Source organism: Hyla sarda, chromosome 1 (genome assembly GCF_029499605.1).
Source record: "Hyla sarda isolate aHylSar1 chromosome 1, aHylSar1.hap1, whole genome shotgun sequence".
NCBI classification, from domain to species: domain Eukaryota; kingdom Metazoa; phylum Chordata; class Amphibia; order Anura; family Hylidae; genus Hyla; species Hyla sarda.
Window position 1 is genome coordinate 320,757,308 of NC_079189.1, and position 20,672 is coordinate 320,777,979.

At 40.8% G+C, this 20,672-nt stretch overlaps 1 protein-coding gene across 6 annotated transcripts in view; it reads right to left on the reverse strand.

Annotated features, from left to right (window-relative positions):
* TDRD7 (tudor domain containing 7) overlaps window positions 1–20,672 on the reverse strand; it is a 124,044-nt gene that overhangs the window by 85,609 nt on the left and 17,763 nt on the right. For all 6 annotated transcript variants that reach the window (XM_056519061.1, XM_056519080.1, XM_056519055.1 and 3 more), the window contains 7 exons: window positions 14,561–14,778; window positions 7,130–7,271; window positions 6,170–6,380; window positions 4,677–4,762; window positions 2,093–2,301; window positions 776–1,344; window positions 494–680 (listed from right to left, as the gene is read on the reverse strand). In XM_056519061.1, the coding sequence (XP_056375036.1) occupies window positions 494–680; window positions 776–1,344; window positions 2,093–2,301; window positions 4,677–4,762; window positions 6,170–6,380; window positions 7,130–7,271; window positions 14,561–14,773 (1,617 nt within the window). In that variant the 5' untranslated portion in view covers window positions 14,774–14,778. The remainder of the gene's footprint in view (window positions 1–493; window positions 681–775; window positions 1,345–2,092; window positions 2,302–4,676; window positions 4,763–6,169; window positions 6,381–7,129; window positions 7,272–14,560; window positions 14,779–20,672) is intronic.

The window sequence follows — 20,672 nt, forward strand, 5'->3', positions numbered from 1 at the left end:
GTGGTGGGATTTTCAAAGACAGTTTTCTTTAATAAAATGTGAAATTCTTTAATTAGAAAAACTATTTTGCCAAGATGTACAACATATAAAAAGTTTTGATATGTGACAGTGCCAATTTAATGTGAAATAATGGATATTTATGTTCATTAGAGTTGACAGTCTATGAAGCAAGCACAGGAGCTGAGCTTGCTTCCTAAACCGTGAGAAATGTCTGCTATCAGCAGCCAGGACATACTTTTAATGCAGGACAGCCGCGATCATACCAATGGATGTCATTAGCCATTTAGATTGCAAAAGCAAAAGTTGGTTGCGGGATCTAAATGTCAAAATTACAGGTATCTGTAGGTTCAGGGGGTGGGTCTGATGGGGACCAGCGCAGGGTAATTGTGGAGTCCTGATCAGCTGTAATAATTGTGAGAGGGTCCCTACCTGCCTCTTACAAAAAGTTATAATTTTTTTAAGTAGTAAAATGAAACTTATATAAATTTGGTACCTTCATTTTATTTTCTTCGACAGACATTATCTGTGCACGCAGCCATGCCTCCTCTTCTGCTTTAACAGCCACAAGTTGTCCTGCTTTTAAGGAGTTCAACCTTACAGGTGTTGCATTTGTGTTGTAAAATTCCTTCATTTCATCTTCCATGTGTTCTTGTGCAGCAGAGTAGTCCTTTCCAACATACCTAGTGCATGAAAACATATGACACATGGAACATGCTTCAAACACATGTAAAGAAGTTCCGTTGCAAATACAAATCGTAAATCTGGGAGCACTCACCGTATAACAACTTCCTCTGTGTTATTTAATTCAACCACCAAAACAGAGGGGGAATCCTCTGAAGGAATAACCAGTGGTGGAGGGGTAAGGTCTATATAAATATCTTCTGATTGCTCCATCTGAGACATCTCATTATCGTGCGTCTGCCCTTCATTTGTGACCCCAGGGTTCTGATTCCCGCTTTGAGGGCTCTTTGGGTAAAGAATAGCTTTGTATGGGTTTTCCGAAACAACATCCACACTGGAGACTTCAGAAAGTACATCCATGTTAAGAGATTCAGAGGGAAATTTTATTTTGAAAGTATCCTCAAAAACTTTGGGGAGTGCATGTAACCAGAGACCGCTACAATAGTGTGTCAAGAGTTCAGAAACTTTCTGCTTCAGTTCATAATGAGGTACAGTGTTTGCAGATTGTTTCTGGGGGGATGCTGGTTTAGTCTGGCTGAAGGTAGGATTTGGTTTGACCTGATCATTGTTTCGTGGCTGGTTGATCTTTTGAGGCATTTGTGGCTTTTTAGTAGGGGAACATAAAATCATTTCTGTGTGGCCATTGCTCATGAGCTTCTGCACCTAAAAGAAAACAGGCTATTAGGACATTCATTTCTAAAACCCTGTACTCAGAGCTGCTCTTGACCCAGCAAAGTGATATTACTATTACAACTAAAATTAAAAACATCAGAGGTCAAGCATTTTGGAAAATCATCTAATGATTTGGACTAGCACTGCCTACACAAACATATGATTGAAAGCCCAAGAGCAGATAGATATTTCTCACCTATCCAATAAGTTATTATCGATGGTGGTCTGACAACTGGTACCCTCACCTATAACAACAGGGGTCCCTTGTGTCCGCCACTAAATTCAAGCAGGGAACAATGGACTGTGTTCTCTTTTGATTGGTGGCAAAGCTCTTGTGGCTAGGATATAGGGTATTCCCTTTAAGACAACCCACTGTACCATTTATCATGATTGATTTTAATACAGTCTCAAGTTGAGAAGAATTTTACTGCGCATACTTCAGTGTGTAACTAGACAAAAATAAAATAGAATGTTTAGGGGTGGGTTCACATGCATTTTTTATTGTTTGCTTCACTCTTTATTCTGTAGTAGGTTTAATTTAGCAGTATATGAGAAAAATTTAAGTCAAAGGGAATCCGTATGGTATACAGCAGCATCCTTTAACATGTATGCTTTTTTCCCTTTCAAGTGTTTAAAACGTATACGTTGGAAGGAAGCAAAATCCCCAGGGTGAACCCACACAAAGAGCATAGGAAAGGCAAAGATACTGGAAGGCATAGCAAATTCTGCTGTCCCATACCGTGCATATGTGATTCCAATTAACAACTTGACTTAACACTTCATCTCCAAGATCGTGTTTGAAGGTCTCCTTGTAAACATTTGGTAGCTTGGATAAAAGAATACCATTACTGTGTTTGCTGAATAGATCACGCAGATTGCTTTGAATTATGGACAGGTTGGGATGGAAATTGCCAAGAAGAGGAGCTTTGCCAGGTTGTGTCTCATTTGCTAAAACAGACAATTAAACAGTTACATTACCTACTATTAACCATACATAAATGGAATATTACAGAAAGTCATAGGATTTGGCTTCTTGGACATGGTCGTCGTATAACTACGCAGAATGTAAAAAATTACTTACTCCATCAGGGCAATAACCCTGATCCCGTATAGAGACCCTCTGGGAAGAACTACTGGGAAGAGTAGTCACACTGAGGAGCAGGACCATGTATTACATAGCATAATATTGTATTGGAGTAGTGTAATAGATATTGGTATTGCAGTAAGACCAGCATTTGACACCACATTGTCAGACTGCACTCTGTAGACTGCAAAATTGTTGTAAGGAAGTTTTAAAATGTACCTTTAGCTGCACTACCCTGTCCGAACCAACATCAGACAAAGATACCACTGTATGCTGCGGCAACTATTCACGCATGGGACCTATAAATTATAATAAAACCCGTGTGTGATATTCTTTGGACATAATTTTATGTGTTTTATTCATTTACAAACATTGTGTGTAGTGGGCTTAACCCATAGGAGACATGCAATGTAACGGACCAACGACCTGTTCTTTGGCACATCGCAACATACATGTATGTCGCATTGTACAGTAAGTCTATGGAGAAAGCACAGGAGCTGTGCTCACTTCATAAACAGTCATTGACAGCTGCGGTCAGCAGCCGCCATTTACAGTGATGTTGGTTATTAAAGGGGTACTCCGCTGTAAACATCTTATCCCCTATCCAAAGGGGACTCCCTGCAATCTACGCTGCGGCACCAGTCATTCGGTATACTGAGCGAACGCCGCTCTGTACCAGATGACTGGCGATGCTGGCTGCCACGTCACGAGAAGGCGTGACAGCTATGTACTAGCAGTCACGCCCCCTCCCATAGACCTAAATGGAGGGGGGCGTGACGCACGAAGGCGGAAGCGGCAAGCTTCGTTGTTCCAGCCGCCGCCCAGCAGTAGGACCCCGACAATCTAACATCTTATTCCCTATCCTTTTGTATAAGGGATAAGATATTTACAGCTGAGTACCCTTTTAACCTCAAATGCAGTAATTGCGGCATTTAGGAGGTTGCTGAGAGGTGAGCCAGAGTCCTCCTGCTTTAGTCTGTGATCTTCCCGGGGCATCTGCTGAGGCAGACTTAGCAGAGTGCCGACCGCAGTAATGCTATACAATAACATAGCATTGTTCAGTATTAGCAAACTAATGGATGAAAATAATAGTCCCCTATTTTTTTTATTTATAATTTTTTTTTTTTTTTTAAATATGATTAACCCCATCCCCTAATAAAAAAAATCTTATTAGCCCCTTTTTAAAATAAAATAATAAAAACATATTTGGCATTGTCACATGTGGAATTATCCAAACTACTAAAATAACATTATTAATCCCATACAGTGAACAGTGTAAACGCAAAACAATACCAAAGTCCAAAATCCGTGATTGTAATGGGCAATCTAGTGAATTTAGAGCAGAGAAGATAACTGCGCACGTTTTAATGACTAGTAGGGGTCTCACAGATCAAAACTTTTTACATGACTCTGCGGACATGCCAAATGTTATTCTAAATTACAGTTACACTCTAAAGGGGTTGTCCCTTTATCCCAGCATTGGAGGGACTGGGGGGGGGGGGGGGGAAGCATGTAGCAGCCTAGACATATTTGTAGAAAACACCTTTAAAGATTTCACACTAAGAAAGAAAAAACGTTATGGGTACCTTATACGCTGCAGATATAATGCTATGTTCAACTATGTGTTTATATTGATTTAACAGCATGACATCTGCAGCACATATGGCATGTGTGAATGTACCCAAAAGAGAACCTGTCACCGATACTGATCTGTCTGTTTTTTGTAAATAATTGCATTCCCAAATTCCAAGTCTAAAGCATGTTGTGGTGTTCTGTTTCTCTGTTATTCTCACTAGAAATGTACGATTAGTCAGTTTGGACCCACCCAAATGAAGTGTGAACCCACCTGGCCTGGCAGGAGACCATGGTAGGTGGAAAGCCCTCTTTCTTCTACTGGGAGCTCACACAATGTGAGCAAGGGGAAAGGTATGATACAGAGCTTTTTAAAGCTTGGGAAAAAAAAATTAAGGGCAGAAGGGATGTTAGTAATAGTTAGGGAATATAATCTGAGTTAGTTTTGAAAAATTAGTTTGATGACAGGTACTCTTTGCATAATTCAAATCACCAGTAAAAACATTTAAAGTGTTGCAGTTATACAACTCTGTTAAACTTTAGCTCCTTTGGATCAGTATCAAAGAAATGTATTCACAAAATTACCATACTAACATTTTTATGTAAATAGGCAGATTGCATGAATAATAATAATAATAAGAAGAAAAAGATCTTTCTAGGTTCGTACCATTAGAATCTGTGACAGGGAGATGTACTGAATATTGGTTTACTTCTTTCTGAAATCGGGGTGGAAGACTTACTTTCCTTTCAGGCCTGCGAACAGTAGAGATGTAAAAAAAAATAATCCACAATTTTAAATTATTATATTTAATAAAATCACTGTTATATGCCTCTATAGTTCTGCTTACACTACTCTTACTAATTCCAGAAGTGAGACAAACTACTATAAAAATAAAAAAATTAAGCTGCTTTGAAAAGTCTGCATTTCATTTGTAATGTTCTGTTGACCCACTAAATCCCAACGCTCTCTTTGTTAAAGACTGGATGTGCAATCAGTTTGTATTCATTTTCTTTCAATGATAAAGTGACAGACAGCCACAAATTTTTCCATAGGGATTACTACACTAACTGACAATAAAGCACATGATAGTCATCTTTGCTATCGGATGTGAAACACAAAGTGAAAAAAACTGATGATTTAAGCAAATGTGCATGCCAAACTAGTCGCTAGTTAGGCATGTATCGGCTAAAAGAGAAAGGAGTCTGTAACAAGCATTAACAAAACTGCTACAGAAGCGTCTGTAGATTCTTTAAATCACAGGATACAGAACACCAACAGAAGTAGTGAGAGAATACAAGCCTAGATTAGATAGCACAGTGGATAATACACCATGGTCAGATTTATCAAACTGTCAGACAAAATTGGGTCTGATTAATTATAACATAATATTAATATATACGAAAGACACAGATGTGAGAGAGATAGATAGAGGGACATTTATCATTGTCTTTACACCACTTCAATGTTCTAAATGTCCCTGCAAATTTTGCACAATTGTATGTTTTTTTGAGCAATTTTCGGTAGAACATCTTTCAAAGTTATATACTCTTTGGTGCACTGTACACCACTTTTTGCAGTGGAGCGCTATTATTTACGCAAATTAAATTCAGAAGTGTTTTTTTTTTTTTTTTTTGCACAAACCTACACCACTTAATAGGACAAGTAAAAAAAGTGTCAGATGACAGATCACAAAGCTTAAACCTATCTCTGCAGCTCACTGGTTTCTATAGTTGAGCAAAATGTATCAAGTCCCGTGCACCTTTTTGGTAAATTTTGAGCAACTGTGCAAACAATACACCAAGCAAACAGGGGTAAAATCTTTACTACCTTACACCAACATTGATAAATGTTCCCCATAGAGAGATATAGATAGAAAGATAGATATATAAAGAGGTGATATAGAGATTATCTAGAGATAGATAGAGATATAGATAGAGATATAGACAGATTATCTAGAGATAGAGAGAGATATAAAGAGATGATCGATAGAGATTATCTAGAGATAGAGAGATAGCGATAGAGATATGATAGATAGAGATTATCTAGAGATATAGATAGAGAGATAGAGATATAAAGAGATGATAGATGGAGAGATATAGCTAGAGAGAGACACACAGGCATATCATATTTTTTTGAGGAATATAGGAATATGTCCTTACCGGTTGGTAGCAGTTTGTTGCCTCTGCACCTGAACCTCTCGAACAAGTCCAGATCCATAAACAGGTGCTACCTGACCCTGTATGGGGTCTGGCAATGGCCGGCCACTCCAAAAAGTACTCTTTCCTCTCGTAACCAAAGGTATGGGTCTTCTGACAACTCTGTCTTCTTGTGGTGCAAAATCGGGTTTTCTAAGAATTGCTTTCGGTTTTCCTAGAATTAGAAGGAAAAGTAAAAAAAAAAAAAAACACAAAACTACTTCTATGGATATATTGGCTTCTTACTACAAACCAGATGCAGCCAGAAACTGTAGAACACTGCTAAGCCTTCTTTGTTAGAAATTAAATCCAACGGATTTACGTGTAGTACATTAAGTTGTTCAAAAGATTCCAGTTTAACTAAACCCAATGGTAGGGTATCAACAATGACTTTTAGATCTGTAAGCTCAATGGCAAAACTGAACACAACTCAGAACAATACTGAGGCCTCTTCATTCTTCGCAACTACAAAAAGCCTAGACTGTGAAAACTGGAAGGTCATAAATAAAGCCAAAATCTACTCAAATCATGAAAATGCAGGTTTGAGTGCAATTTAGAAGAAAATCCTACACTTTCCATGTCATACCCACAAGGCTTCAGGATCTAATGATATTTGGGTTACTCTTCTGGAAAGCTTTTCAGTCCATGTGGTACAACCAGGTCATTGGTGAATCACCAGAGAAGAGCTGTCTAGCTCTCAATAATCAGGTAAGTAAAGAAGGAGTTTTCCTTAACCAGTGTGAACATGGACTGTCAATACATAATGCCTGAGCTTACATATGTAACTGCATTGCGATTTTTCAGAGAAACGTTTTATTAAATGCTTTCCCCTCCAAAGAAAGAATCTCTCCGTTGTGCAATGCTGGAAAGTTTATTTTATGAACTTTATTAATTTTAGCACAAAGTGGTACATAGATGATTTACCAATGTGTGTTACTTGGGTGGAATATTTCAATCTCATGTGGCAGTTTACTTGACCACCAGATTTCTTTTTTGAGCTCCTCTGGCGTGCCACAAGCTCTGCAATCTGGGCAGTTTCCTTGGAGACCACAGCATAACATGTTGTCTAGAAATAAACAAAAAAAATACATAAAACATAACTTTGAATTCCCCTCATATTTATCAATTAGAAATCTAATAATGGCTCTATGGTCAAGACTTAATTTACTTAGTGTCTTAGGCTATATTCACACACTGTTGCTCGAGCCTCATTTTGAGTCCTATATGACTGAAGAAAAAAAAAAACACAAATGGGAAAAACAACCAAAGAGAAACAAAAAGTAAAAAACCAAACAAAATGTGCTCCAAGAACAGTTTGAACATAGTGCCCACAGGCCATTTTGTGAGGATCATTTTGAGCCTTATAAAACACTTATAAAAAAGTTTTTTTATGGTCATAAACTACTTAAGATTTCATACATTTCAGCTTCTTAAAAGTCCAATTTACTGAGTGGGAACATAGCCTGAATGGAACCGTTCACGTGGCGGAATGTCTGTGCGGAATATTCTGCACAGACATTTTGCTGCAGCAAAGTCCCACGGATTTCAATGGCATTATTCTGCACAGACATTACAATACAGCAAAGTCCCACTGAGGTCAATGGGATTCTGCAGCAGATGTATCCGGCATCCGCAGAAAGAATAGACATGTCTATTTTTCTGTGAATTTTGCTAGGAAATGCATTGCCGTCTAGGGGACAGCGCATTTCAGAGTGGTCCTTGCGCCCACCGGAACTTTCAAATCTGCCCGGACATTCCGCACATTTTACTACCATGTGAACATACCCTTAGGCTCCTAAAGTCACACCCTAACCACAACTGCTATGCTAACTAAAATAGTTTACCCTGTAATAAATATTTTTGAATACAATTAATAAAATGTCAATATCTGCATGTCAGCACATGGCTAAGGGCAGTATGTTTAAAGAAAAAAAAATATAATAATCTTCATTTTGTGCATACAGCACAGAGCCTTGTGCTTAAGGGGAAATATAGCCCTGTACATATTTTCTCCTACACAGGTAGATTTACTATTGATTATATGTGTGTAAATATGCTTTATGTAAAGTTCTTCAGGTTACATTACAAAATGTCAGCATAGTTTCTTTGTGTGTCCACTTCTAGTCCAAAACTACACTAAAATGTTAGTTATCAAGTGCTTAAAGGGAGTTTTCACACACAGTATCCTGCACACATTTAACCCCTTAAGGACCAAGGGTTTTTCCATTTTTGTTTTTACCCCCTCACCTTTTAAAAACCATAACCCTTTCAATTTTGCACCTAAAAATCCATATGATGGCTTATTTTTTGTACCATCAATTCTACTTTACAGTGAAATCAGTCATTTTACCCAAAAATCTACAGCAAAACGGAAAAAAATAAATAAAATCATTGTGCGACAAAATATAAGAAAAATAAAATTTTGTAACTTGAGGGCTTCCGTTTCTATGTAGTACATTTTTCGGTATAAAATGACACCTTATCTTTATTCTGTAGGTCCATAAGATTAAAATGATACCCTACTTATATAGGTTTGATTTTGTCGGACTGCTGTAAAACATCATAACTACATGCAGAAAAATGTATACGTTTATAATCATCATCTTCTGACCCCTATAACTTTTTAATTTTACTGTGTATGGGGCGGTATGAGGGCAAATTTTTTGCGCCGTGATCTGAAGTTTATATTGGTACCATGATATAAAAAGTGACCAAAAATGGAATTTGGAATTTTTTTGTGCGGTTTAATTAATTATATATTTCTATAGTTTGGACATTTACGCATGCGGCGATACCACATATGTTTATATTTTTATTTACAGGTTTTGTTTTTTGTTTTTTATGGGAAAAGGTGGGTTATTTGGACTTATTAGGGAAAGGAGTAAATCACATAAAATTTTTTATTTTTTTTAAACTTTTTTTTTTTTTTTTTTTTGCAGTGTTTTGCTCCCATAGGGGGCTATAACACTGCACAAACTGATCTTATACACTGTTCACTGCAAAGCCATAGCTTTGCATTGATCAGTGTTATGGGCAGTTGATTGCTCAAGCCTGGATCCCAGGCTTGGAGCAATCAATCGCTGAAGGGACCTTTCGCTCACGTCCCAGCTGATCGGTACACCGCATTTTCACTGCGGTGGTCCCGATCAGCCCCACTGAGCAGCCGGGAAGCTTTTACTTTCGTTTTAGTTCAAAGTTGAACGCCGCGTCTAAAGGGTTAATAGCGTGCGTAACCGCGATTACTGACGAGCGCTATTAGCCCCGGGTCCCGGCTTCAGTTACATGTCGGGACCGAGCAGATATGACACGGGGTAGCCATGTGACATCGCATTATATCCCGGGAGCCGTCCAAGGACGTAAATATATGTCCTTGGTCGTTAAGGGGTTAATGTGCGGGATTTTATGCTGCAGAATTTAATGTAAACTAAATGAAAGAACACAACTTCAAATCTGCAGCTCCAACTATGCGCAGAATACTATAAGCGTGAAGAATAAATAGTGCCAGTGGAGAGGTGTTTAACCCCTTCATGACCCAGCCCATTTTCACCTTCATGACCTGGGCATTTTTTGAAAATCTGACCACTGTCACTTTAAACATTAATAACTTTGGAATGCTTTTACTTATCATTCTGATTCCGAGATTGTTTTTTCGTGACATATTTTACTTTATGTTATTGGTAAAATTTCACTAATATTTGCATCCTTTCTTGGTAAAAAATCTAAAAAATTCATGAAAATTTAGAAAATTTAGCATTTTTCTAACTTTCAAAGTCTCTGCTTGAAAGGAAAATGGATATTCCAAATAAATTACATATTGATTCACATATACAATATGTCTACTTTGTGTTTGCATAAAAAAATTGACAAGTTTTTACTTTTGGGAGACACCAGAGGGCTTCAAAGTTCCGCAGCAATTTTCCAATTTTTCTCAAGATTTTCAAAATCGTAATTTTTCAGGGCCCAGTTCAGGTTGGAAGTGGATTTTAAGGGTCTTCATATTAGAAATACCCCATAAATGACCCCATTATAAAAACTGCACCCCCAAAGTATTCAAAATGACATTCAGTAAGTGTGTTAACCCTTTAGGTGTTTCACAGGAATAGCAGCAAAGTGAAGGAGAAAATTCTAAATCTTCATTTTTTACACTCGCATTTTCTTGTAGACCCAATTTTTGAATTTTAACAAGGGGTAAAAGGAGAGAAATCACCCTAAAATTTGTAACCCAATTTCTCTCGAGTAAGGAAATACCTCATATGCGTATGTAAAGTGTTCGGCGGGCGCAGTAGAGGGCTCAGAAGGGAAGGAGTGACAATGGGATTTTGGAGAGTGAGTTTTTCAGAAAGGGTTTTTGGGGGGCATGTCCCATTTAGGAAGCCCCTATGGTGCCAGAACAGTGGACCCCCCCCGCCCACATGTGACCCCATTTTGGAAACTATACCCCTCATGGAATTTAATAAGGGGTGCAGTGAGCATTTACACCCCACTGGCGTTTGACAGATATTTGAAACAGTGGACTATGCAAATCAAAAATGTTATTTTTCATTTTCACAGACCACTGTTCCAAAAAATCTGTCATACACCAGTGGGGTGTAAATGCTCACTGCACCCCTTATTACATTCCGTGAGGGGTGTAGTTTCCAAAATGGGGTCACATATGGATATTTATTGTTTTGCGTTTGTCAGAACTGCTGTAACAATCAGCCACCCCTGTGCAAATTGCCTCAAATGTACATGGCGCACTCTCCCTTCTGGGCCTTGTTGTGCGCCCCCAGAGCACTTTGCGCCCACATATGGGGTATCTCCGTACTCAGAAGAAATTGCGTTACAAATTTAGAGGGTCTTTTTTCCCTTTTACCTCTTGTGAAAATGAAAAGTATAGGGCAACCCCAGCATGTCAGTGCAAAAAATTTATTTTTTTACACTAACATGCTGGTGTAGACCCCAACTTCACCTTTTCATAAGGGGTTAAAGAAGAAAAAGCCCCCCAAAATTTGTAAGGCAATTTCTCCCGAGTACGGCGATACCCCATATGTGTCCCAAAACTGTTGCCCTGAAATACGACAGGGCTCCAAAGTGAGAGAGCGCCATGCGCATTTGAGGCCATAATTAGGGATTTGCATAGGGGTGGACATAGGGGTATTCTATGCCAATGATTTCCAAACAGGGTGCCTCCAGCTGTTGCAAAACTCCCAGCATGCCTGGACAGTCAATGGCTGTCCGGCAATACTGGGAGTTATTATTTTGCAACAGCTGGAGGCTCCGTTTTTGGAAACAGTAGCGTACCAGACGTTTTTCATTTTTTGGGGAGGGGGGGCTGTGTAGGGGTGTGTGTATATGTAGTGTTTTTTACTTTTTATTTTAGGTTAGTGTTAGTGTAGTGTAGTGTTTTTAGGGTACAGTCACATGGGCAGAGGTTCACAGCAAGTTTGCCGCTGGAAGTTTGAGCTGCAGCGCAAAATTTGCGCCATCTCAAACTTGCAGCACTCACTGTAAACCTCCGCCCATGTGAGTGTACCCTGTACATTCACATTGGGGGGAGGGGGCAAACATCCAGCTGTTGCAAACTCCGAGCATGCCCTTTGGCTGTCCGTGCATGCTGGGAGTTGTAGTTTTGCAACAGCTGGAGGAACACTGGTTTGGAAACACTAAGTTAAGTAATAAACTTTCAAGTGTTTTGCAACCAAACTTAGTGTTTCCAAACCAGTGTGCCTCCAGCTGTTGCAAAACTACAACTCCCAGCATGCATGGTCTGTCAGTGCATGCTGGGAGTTATAGTTTTGCAACAATTGCAACAGCTGGAGGCACTGAGGTAGGAAACGGACAATGTTTCCCAACTAGTGTGCCTCCAGTTGTTGCAAAACTACAACTCCCAGCATGCCCAGACTGCCCAGGCATGCTGGAAGTTGTAGTTCGGCAATATCTGAAGGATCAGATGTTGCCGAACTACAACTTCCAGCATGCTTGGGCAGTCTGGGCATGCTGGGAGTTGTAGTTTTGCAACAACTGGAGGTCCACAGTTTGGAGACCACTGTATAATGGTCTCCAATCTGTGCTCTTCCAAATGTTAGAGAACTACAACTCCCAGCATGCCTGGACAGACTGAGCATGCTGAGATTTGTAGTTTTGCAACATCTGGAAGAGCACAGATTGGAGACCATTATACAGTGGTCTCCAAACTGTGGGCCTCCAGATGTTGCAAAACTACAACTCCCAGCATGCCCAGAAAGCCAAAGGCTTGGAGGGTGGGGGATGAAACCCCCCGTGGTCGCACGGTAAGATGGCTGGCTTTCAGTGATAGCCACCATCTTTCTGGGCGCTGCTGGATGCCGCGAGTAGCGGCAGTAATGTTCATGACGTACCTGTATGTCATGGGTCGGGAACACCTTACCACCCATGACGTACAGGTATGTCATAGGTCGGGAAGGGGTTAATAACCCCAAATTGTAAAGAAACTTCTGACATGTTATGACACATCAGAAGGTAAGACTAGTGAAGGTCCTAGATCTAAAAAACCCACAGATTGCTAAAAAGAGGGGGAGAAGCACTTCATTCCCACTCACCAATACTCTACAAATGTAGGAAACCCAAGCATCCAATGTACAGATTTATAGAGCTGGGTGGTATGACCAAAAAGGTGTATCACGGTACTTTTGTAACTTATGGCGGTTCAACTGTATTTCTCTGCCCCCCCCCCCAAATCATGTGACCGGCAGGTGCTGTTCTGCTTCTGCCCCCCCCCCCCCCAATTAATTATCAGCCAAGCGCTGCGCTGTCCACATGGGGGAGCTAATCACATGTCAACCGCAAGCGCTGCGCTCCTCGTCCTCCTGTTTGTTGCGGCCGCCGGCATTGACACTCTATACTGTACGCTGCATCCCTATGCCCGGGCTGCAAAAGATAAACAAAATAAACTTTAACTCACATCCCATTGGTCCTGTACCGGCCTCACCTGCTTCCTGGGGACGGGAATGTAGGAGAGCCGTCAGCCTGTCAGCGGCCGCACCGATGTTCCACCTCGGCCAGTGATAGGTTGAGCGCACAAGCCGGGTTCTTACATGACAGTGGCTCAACCTATCACCGGCCGAGGCGGAACATCGCTGCGGCCGCTGATAGGCTGACGGCTCTCCAACGGGTGAAGGCGAGTTAATGTTTATTTTGTTTATCTTTTGCAGCCCGGGCATAGGGATACAGCGTACAGTACAGAGTTCCAGCGCCGACAGCCCACAACAAAGAGGAGGACAAGGAGGGCAGCACTTGCGGGTGACATGTGATTAGTTCCCTGATGGGGACAGCGCAGCGCTGGGCTGATAATTCATTCATTCCGGAGGGGGAGGGGCCCAACCGGTATTGCGGGATGGGAAAAATTCATATAATGCAGGACAAAAATATTGGTATTCGGTATGAACCGGTATACCGCCCAGACCTACAGATTTATAGAAAATTATGAGAATTTGTGACTGTTTATGCCCCCACTTGGTATTGCTTGCCCCTCTTTAAAAAGCTGAGAATATGGTGAAAGGACTCAAAGTCAATGAGACTTTTAAATCTATACACTCTGGGGAAGATTATCAAAATCTGTGAAAGGCTGACCAGTTGCCCATAGCAACCCATCAGATTGCTTCTTTCATTTTTAAAAAGGCCTCTGAAAAGTAAAAGAAGCGATCTGATCGTATGCTATGGGCAACTGGTTCTTCTGCACAGGTTTTGATAAATCTTCCTTTATATGCTTGGCTTCATGGGCAGAGACAAATGGTGCCACGTGGAAAAAGAATGTCACAAGACATAGCTAAGCTCTTCTGCCACTTCATTTTAAAGATTGTGTGGGTCTCACCAAACCAGCTCCCACCGAACTACACTTCTGACTTGTCAATATGATATACCCGAAATTTCTTAAAAAGATAGCTACACTTCAAAAGGAAATCTGTCTTCAGTATCACCTGCACTAACCTCTCATACAGGCTTGTAGTGCGGGTGATACTGACCAAAATGATACAGCGTCCTGAACCGTCATGTCGTAATTCCCCCTTTTCAGTATATGTAAGTTAGGTCCTTGGGTCATGTCAAGTCGGCGTGATGCCGTATCAATTTGCTCAGTATCACCCGCACTACAAGCCTGTATGAAAGGTTAGGGTGGGCGATACCAATGAGATTTGCTTTAACTAAAATTCTACCTTAAAAATACACTTCTGGCCAAAATTAAACTGACTGACTCAGTTCAATACAGAGTAACATTTTTAAAAAGGTAAGGAGCCAAAAAAATTCTTCCTATAGTAAACACTCCACACAATGTTTAATTCTTTTTTTATATTATTTTGTAATGTACAGTACAAATGGTACTATGCTAATGCACGTTACCTCACCACCTCGGCTGAAATCCATCCTTACAACAGTTGGAATAGCTTTTAGGTAGGTCTCAAGCGTGTGAAACCCCATCTCCTTGTAAGGAATCCATTCTCCAGTAAGAGCTTTATATTCACTTTGTAAGCGATGCAGAGCTACACCATTTTTGTTGGACTGCAAGACCGCTCGTAGCATCTTCGCAACTAGCTCTTTCTCCGGCTCCAACATTTTTGCTAAAAGAAAAGAACAAATACAGTCATATAAGCTACCTAGTCCAAAGAGAGCATCTTAGGCATCATTCACACTACAGAAATTCAGTTAGCATCATCCTCTGATTGATTTTAATGGGAATTCCACTGCTGAGTGCAGACGTTTTTGCGAGGAACTGGATTCTAGCGGAAAATAGAACATTTAAAATCTTCCGGCAGAATGTGTCAGAGAAGTGCCATTTGTCAATGAAACTGTGCTCATGTCCACTGCAAAAAAATTAAGAAACTTTGTAAAGGGTCTCAATAATTACTGCTGCTGTCTTCAGCTCTTTGGTAACAGACTACAATGAAACACTGTGTAGTCTAATCCTACACACATATGCTTCTATCTGACACCGGCTTCTTGCTAACCTTTTAAATACATGATAGTGGGCCTCATAGCCGGAAGCAGAATTTAGATGGTCAATGGAGTGACATACTATAAGTATCTTTTCTATCTCTATGTGAAGCACAATGCCTATCCCAAATTTACATTGCTCACAGAGAATATAAGGCCTTACTGCACAAGATGGAGGTAAGAGGCTTATTCTAATTGTTAGCACTGTGCTTCTCGAAATACTCGACTAATTCAAATGCTTTAAAAACTGCAGAGAACTAGAAACATTCTTAACCCCTTAAGGGCAAGGCCATTTTTCACTGTAGGACCAGAGCATTTTTTGCACATCTGACCACTGTCACTTTAAGCATTAATAACTCTGGGATGCTTTTACCTTTCATACTTTCATTCAGAGATTGTTTTTACGTGACATATTCTATTTTATGTTAGTCGTAAAATTTTGTCGATACTTGCATCATTTCTTGGTGAAAAATTCCAAAATTTGAAGAAAAAAATTGAAAATTTAGCATTTTTCTAACTTTAAAACTCTGTTTGTAAGGAAAATATACATTCCAAATAAATTATATATTGAGTCACATATACAATATGTCTACTTTATGTTTGCATCATAAAGTTGACGAGTTCAGCAGCAATTTTCCAATTTTTCACAAAATTTTCAAAATCTGAATTTTTCATGGACCAGTTCTGGTTTGAAGTGGATTTGAAGGGCCTTCATATTAGAAATACCCCATAAGTGACCCCATTATAAAAACTGCACCCCTCAAAACTGCATGTTCTTGTAGACCCAGTTTTTGAATTTTTAGAAAAGGTAAAAAGGAGAAAAATCCTCTCAAAATTTGTAACCCAATTTCTCTCGAGTAAGGAAATACCTCATATCTGTATGTCAAGTGTTCTGAGGACGCAGTAGAGGGCTCAGAAGGGAAGGAGCGACAGTGGGATTTTGGAGAGCGAGTTTTTCTGAAATGGTTTTTGGGGGGGGCATGTCACATTTAGGAAGCCCCTATGGTGCCAGAACAGCAGAAAACCCCCCACATGGCATACCATTTTGGAAACTACCCCCCTCAAGGCATGTAACAAGGGGTCCAGTGAGCCTTAATAGGTGTTTGACGACTTTTCGTTAAAGTCGGACGTGTAAATGAAAAAAAAAATATGTTTTTTCACTAAAGTGCTATTTTTCCCCCCAAAATTTACCATTTTTATAAAGGGTAATGGGAGAAAATGCCCAACAAAATTTGTAACCTCATCTCTTCTGAGTATGGAAATACCCCATGTTAGGACGTAAAATGCTCTGCAGGCGAACTACAATGCTCAGAAGAGAAGGAGCCACATTTGGCTTTTGGAAAGCAAATTTTGCTGAAATGGTTTTGGGGGGGCATGTCGCATTTAGGAAGCCCCTATGGTGCCAGAACAGCAAAAATACCCACATGGCATACTATTTTGGAAACTACACCCCTCAAGGAACGTAACAAGGGGTACAGTGAGCCTTAACACCTCACAGGTATTTCACGACTTTTTGTTAAAGTTGGATGTGTAAATGAAAAAAAAAAATAATCACTAAAATGCAGTTTTTCCCCCAAATTTTACATTTTTACAAGGTGTAATAGGAGAAAATGACCCAACATTTGTAACCCCATTTCTTCTGAGTATGTAAATACCCCATGTGTGGAAGTCAAGTGCTCTGCGGTCAAACTACAATGCTCAGAAGAGGAGGAGTGCCATTGAGCTTTTGAAGAGTGAATTTGTTTGGAATGAAAGTCAGGGGCAATGTGCGTTTACAAAGCCCCTCGTGGTGCCAGAACAATGGACCCCCCACATGTGACCCCATTTTGGAAACTACACCCCTCACGTAATGTAATAAGGGGTGCAGTGAGTATTTACACCCCACTAGCATTTGACAGATCTTTGGAACAGTGGGCTGAGCAAATGAAAGATTTAATTAGATTTTTGGAACAGTGGTCTGTGAAAATGGATGTCAGACACCTGTGGGGCGTAAATGCTCACTGTACCCCTTATTACATTACGTGAGGGGTGTAGTTTCCAAAATGGGGTCACATGTTGGGGGGGGGGGGGTCTATTGTTCTGGCACTATAGGGGCTTTGTAAACACACGCCTTCAATTCCGGACACATTTTCTCTTCAAAAACTCAATGTCGCTCCTTCTCTTCTGAGCATTGTAGTGCGCCAGCAGAGCACTTTACATCCACATATGGGGTATGTTCTTACTCAGAAGAAATGGGGTTACAAATTTGTGAAAATGAAAAATTTAGGGTAACACCAGCATTTTAGTGAAAAATCTTGTTTTTCCCATTTTCCCATCCAACTTTAACGAAAATTTGTCAAACACCTGTGGGGTGTTAAGGCTCACTATACCCCTTGTTACATTACATGAGGGGTGTAGTTTCCAAAATGGGGTCACATGTTGGTAATTACCGTATTTATCGGCATATAACACGCACTTTTAAAACTTAAATTTAAGGCAAAAAGTCTTCTGGTCACTGATTTAAAGCGGCCGCAGCAGCGGCTGCTTGTTAAGTATTAACAGCACGGCTGCGGACACTTTAAATCAGTGACCAGCGGCGTCTCCCTCCACGCACTGTCACTTGTTTTCTCCCGCACTATCCACAGGTACTGGTGGATAGTGCGGGAGACGCTGAGCCCCACCTTGTCCGGATCTGCCCTACCTTTTAATCAGCGTCTCCCGCACTATCCACCACACCAGTTCCTGTGGATAGTGCGGGAGAAAACAAGAGAGTTTCACTTTTCATTCCCCCTTTTCCCTACCTCCCCCCTCCCTCATCATTCCCCCTTTTCCCTACCTCCCCCTCCCTCATCATTCCCCCTTTTACCTGCTTTTTATACATTCGTATATTTTCCTTACCTGTCTGCACTTCGGCAGGTCAGGACATGCGGGGAGGGGGGGGGGGGGTCTTGCAGGCTGCGGTCAGTGAAGCTGATGAGCGACTTCCTCTGCCGGGTTCTCTGCGCGGCATCACGGATCTCACTTTTCATTTCCTGTAGTCGCCGCCGAAAAGTGAGATCCGTGATGGTGCGCAGAGAAGCCGGCAAGTCACTCATCAGCTTCACTGACCGCAGCCCGCAAGACCCCCCCGCCTGACCTGACCTGCCGAACTGTAGACAGGTAAGGAAAGGGGAAGAATGGTCATCAACCTGCGGACCTCCAGATGTTGCAAAACTACAACTCCCAGCAGTTGGCTGTCCGGGCATGCTGGGAGTTGTAGTTTTAATTTAGCCAAACAACAAAACGGCACTATATCCCTTGTTACATTACATGAGGGGTGTAGTTTCCAAAATGGGGTCACATGTTGGTATTTACCGTATTTATCGGCATATTACACGCACTTTTAAAACTTAAATTTAAGGCAAAAAGTCTGTTGCGTGTTATACGCCGATAAGTCTTCTGGTCACTGATTTAAAGCTGCCGCAGCAGCGGCTGCTTGTTAAGTATTAACAGCACGGCTGCGGACACTTTAAATCAGTGACCAGCGGCGTCTCCCTCCACGCACTGTCACTTGTTTTTTCCCGCACTATCCACAGGTAATTTAAAAATAATAAAAGGCAGAGGATGACCTTACGCAGGAGACAACAAGTGCCAGTGGACCTGGTATGGGCGATGTAGGTATTCAGTCAAGAGCATACATAATGTAAGACTGGCACGGCTGCACACTTATGATATCGCAACAATAGATATAATATCTAACATACATTGATGTAACATAGGGAGCAGCAATGCAATATAACAAACATAAATAGGGACCCAAGATGGGTGATACCTAAAGAGACTACCTGTCATATACCCAAAGGCCAGGAACACCAAGCACCAACACCCCAACGCACGTTTCGCGTATGGGCTTCGTCATTTTTGCATTTTTGCATTTTGGGCATTTTTGCATGGGGTGACTGCTGATCGATATCAGCAGTCACCCCGGTCCGGTTCCCGCCCGGCAGGGACCGAAATTCCCACGGACGTACGCGTACGTCCTTGGTCCTAACTACCAGGATGCTTAGACGTACACGTACATCCATGGTCCTTAAGGGGTTAAAAAGGGTTATAGATGTCATCAAAAAAAGTCTTTGTAATAGATATCATGGAAGACCCTATAAAGTTTGTGCTGGGCATCTTAGAAGACCTAGCGTTAGCTGATTATATATTATGGGAATTCCAAGAATACTATTAAACAAATGCAGCTTATTGGATTCAAGCCATTGCCCCAACTTAGGCTTCAATCACATTGTGTCTGGGGCATTCGGCAGAGGAATTTCAAAACCTCGTATCCCTGCCGGACCTGTACCGTACCCTATTCATTTTAATGAGGTGACCGGGGGTCAGCTAGTGACTCTGGTCGGCTCATTTTCCCACCGTATCCAGTTTTTGAACCTGACTGAAGAACACAGAAGGCCACACAGTTTTCAGTCTTGTTTAAAAATACAGTAAGGGAAAATTAGCCTACCAGAGTGTATAGCAGACTCCAATCACCTCATTGAAATTAATGGGGTACAGCACAGGTACAATTGTAAAATGTATGCCCAAAACAACCAAAATAAATAGGAAAATCTACCTCACTTAAGATATATGGCTAAGACTTGATTCTTAACATAATCCCCCCAAAAATGGCCAAACAAACACATTCAGACAAGATTAGACACATTTTTTTATTTATTTAATTACTCATATACAAGCCCAAAAAATCAAACACATAGGATAGATTAAAAATAGGTGGGGAACAGGATATGTGATAAAGCATGGTAAATCTATATAACAGGAAATGACACATCTAATATGAATTGCACAAATGTCAAAAATAACTAGTAAATGTTCTATCTAGGATGTTAATGATTCCATACTAAAATGTATTTTTACAATAACCAATATAATCTTACTGTACAGAAAGAATGCCTTGGTAGTTAACTATCATCTGCAAAGGTCCCAATTCTGGAAACACCTCATATGTGGACAAAGTGTCACGTGGGCACACAACAGGGCTCAGGAGGAAAGGAGAAACTTTGGGATTTTGGAGAGAGGATCTGGCTGGAATGGAAGTCATGGTCATGTCGTCTTTACAAAGCTCTGATGGGACCAGAACAGCAGAAAACCCCTCAAATGTACATGGTGCTCTCTCATTACTGAGCCCTATTGTGCGTCCACAGATTGCTTTCCACCCACATATTGGGTATTTCATTACACATTGTTTTTTTTTTTCTCCTTTTACCGCTTGTAAAAATGAAAAATATGAGGCAACCCCAGCATGTGTAAAAAAATTTATTTCTTTACACTAACATGCTGGTGGAGCCCCCAAGTTTTTTCTTTTTTAAAGGGTAAAAGTACGAAAGTACCATATGAAAATGTGGCACTAAACTGTTGCTGTGAAATATAACAGGTCTCATTATGGAATTGCATTGGGGCTGAAAGCTGCAGAGATTGAGAGGGTCCTGCATGGAGAGGGGTGCGTCGGAGGCGCGTCCTTCTCACATGGAACTTTAGGGCAGAATTGCAACACTAAGTT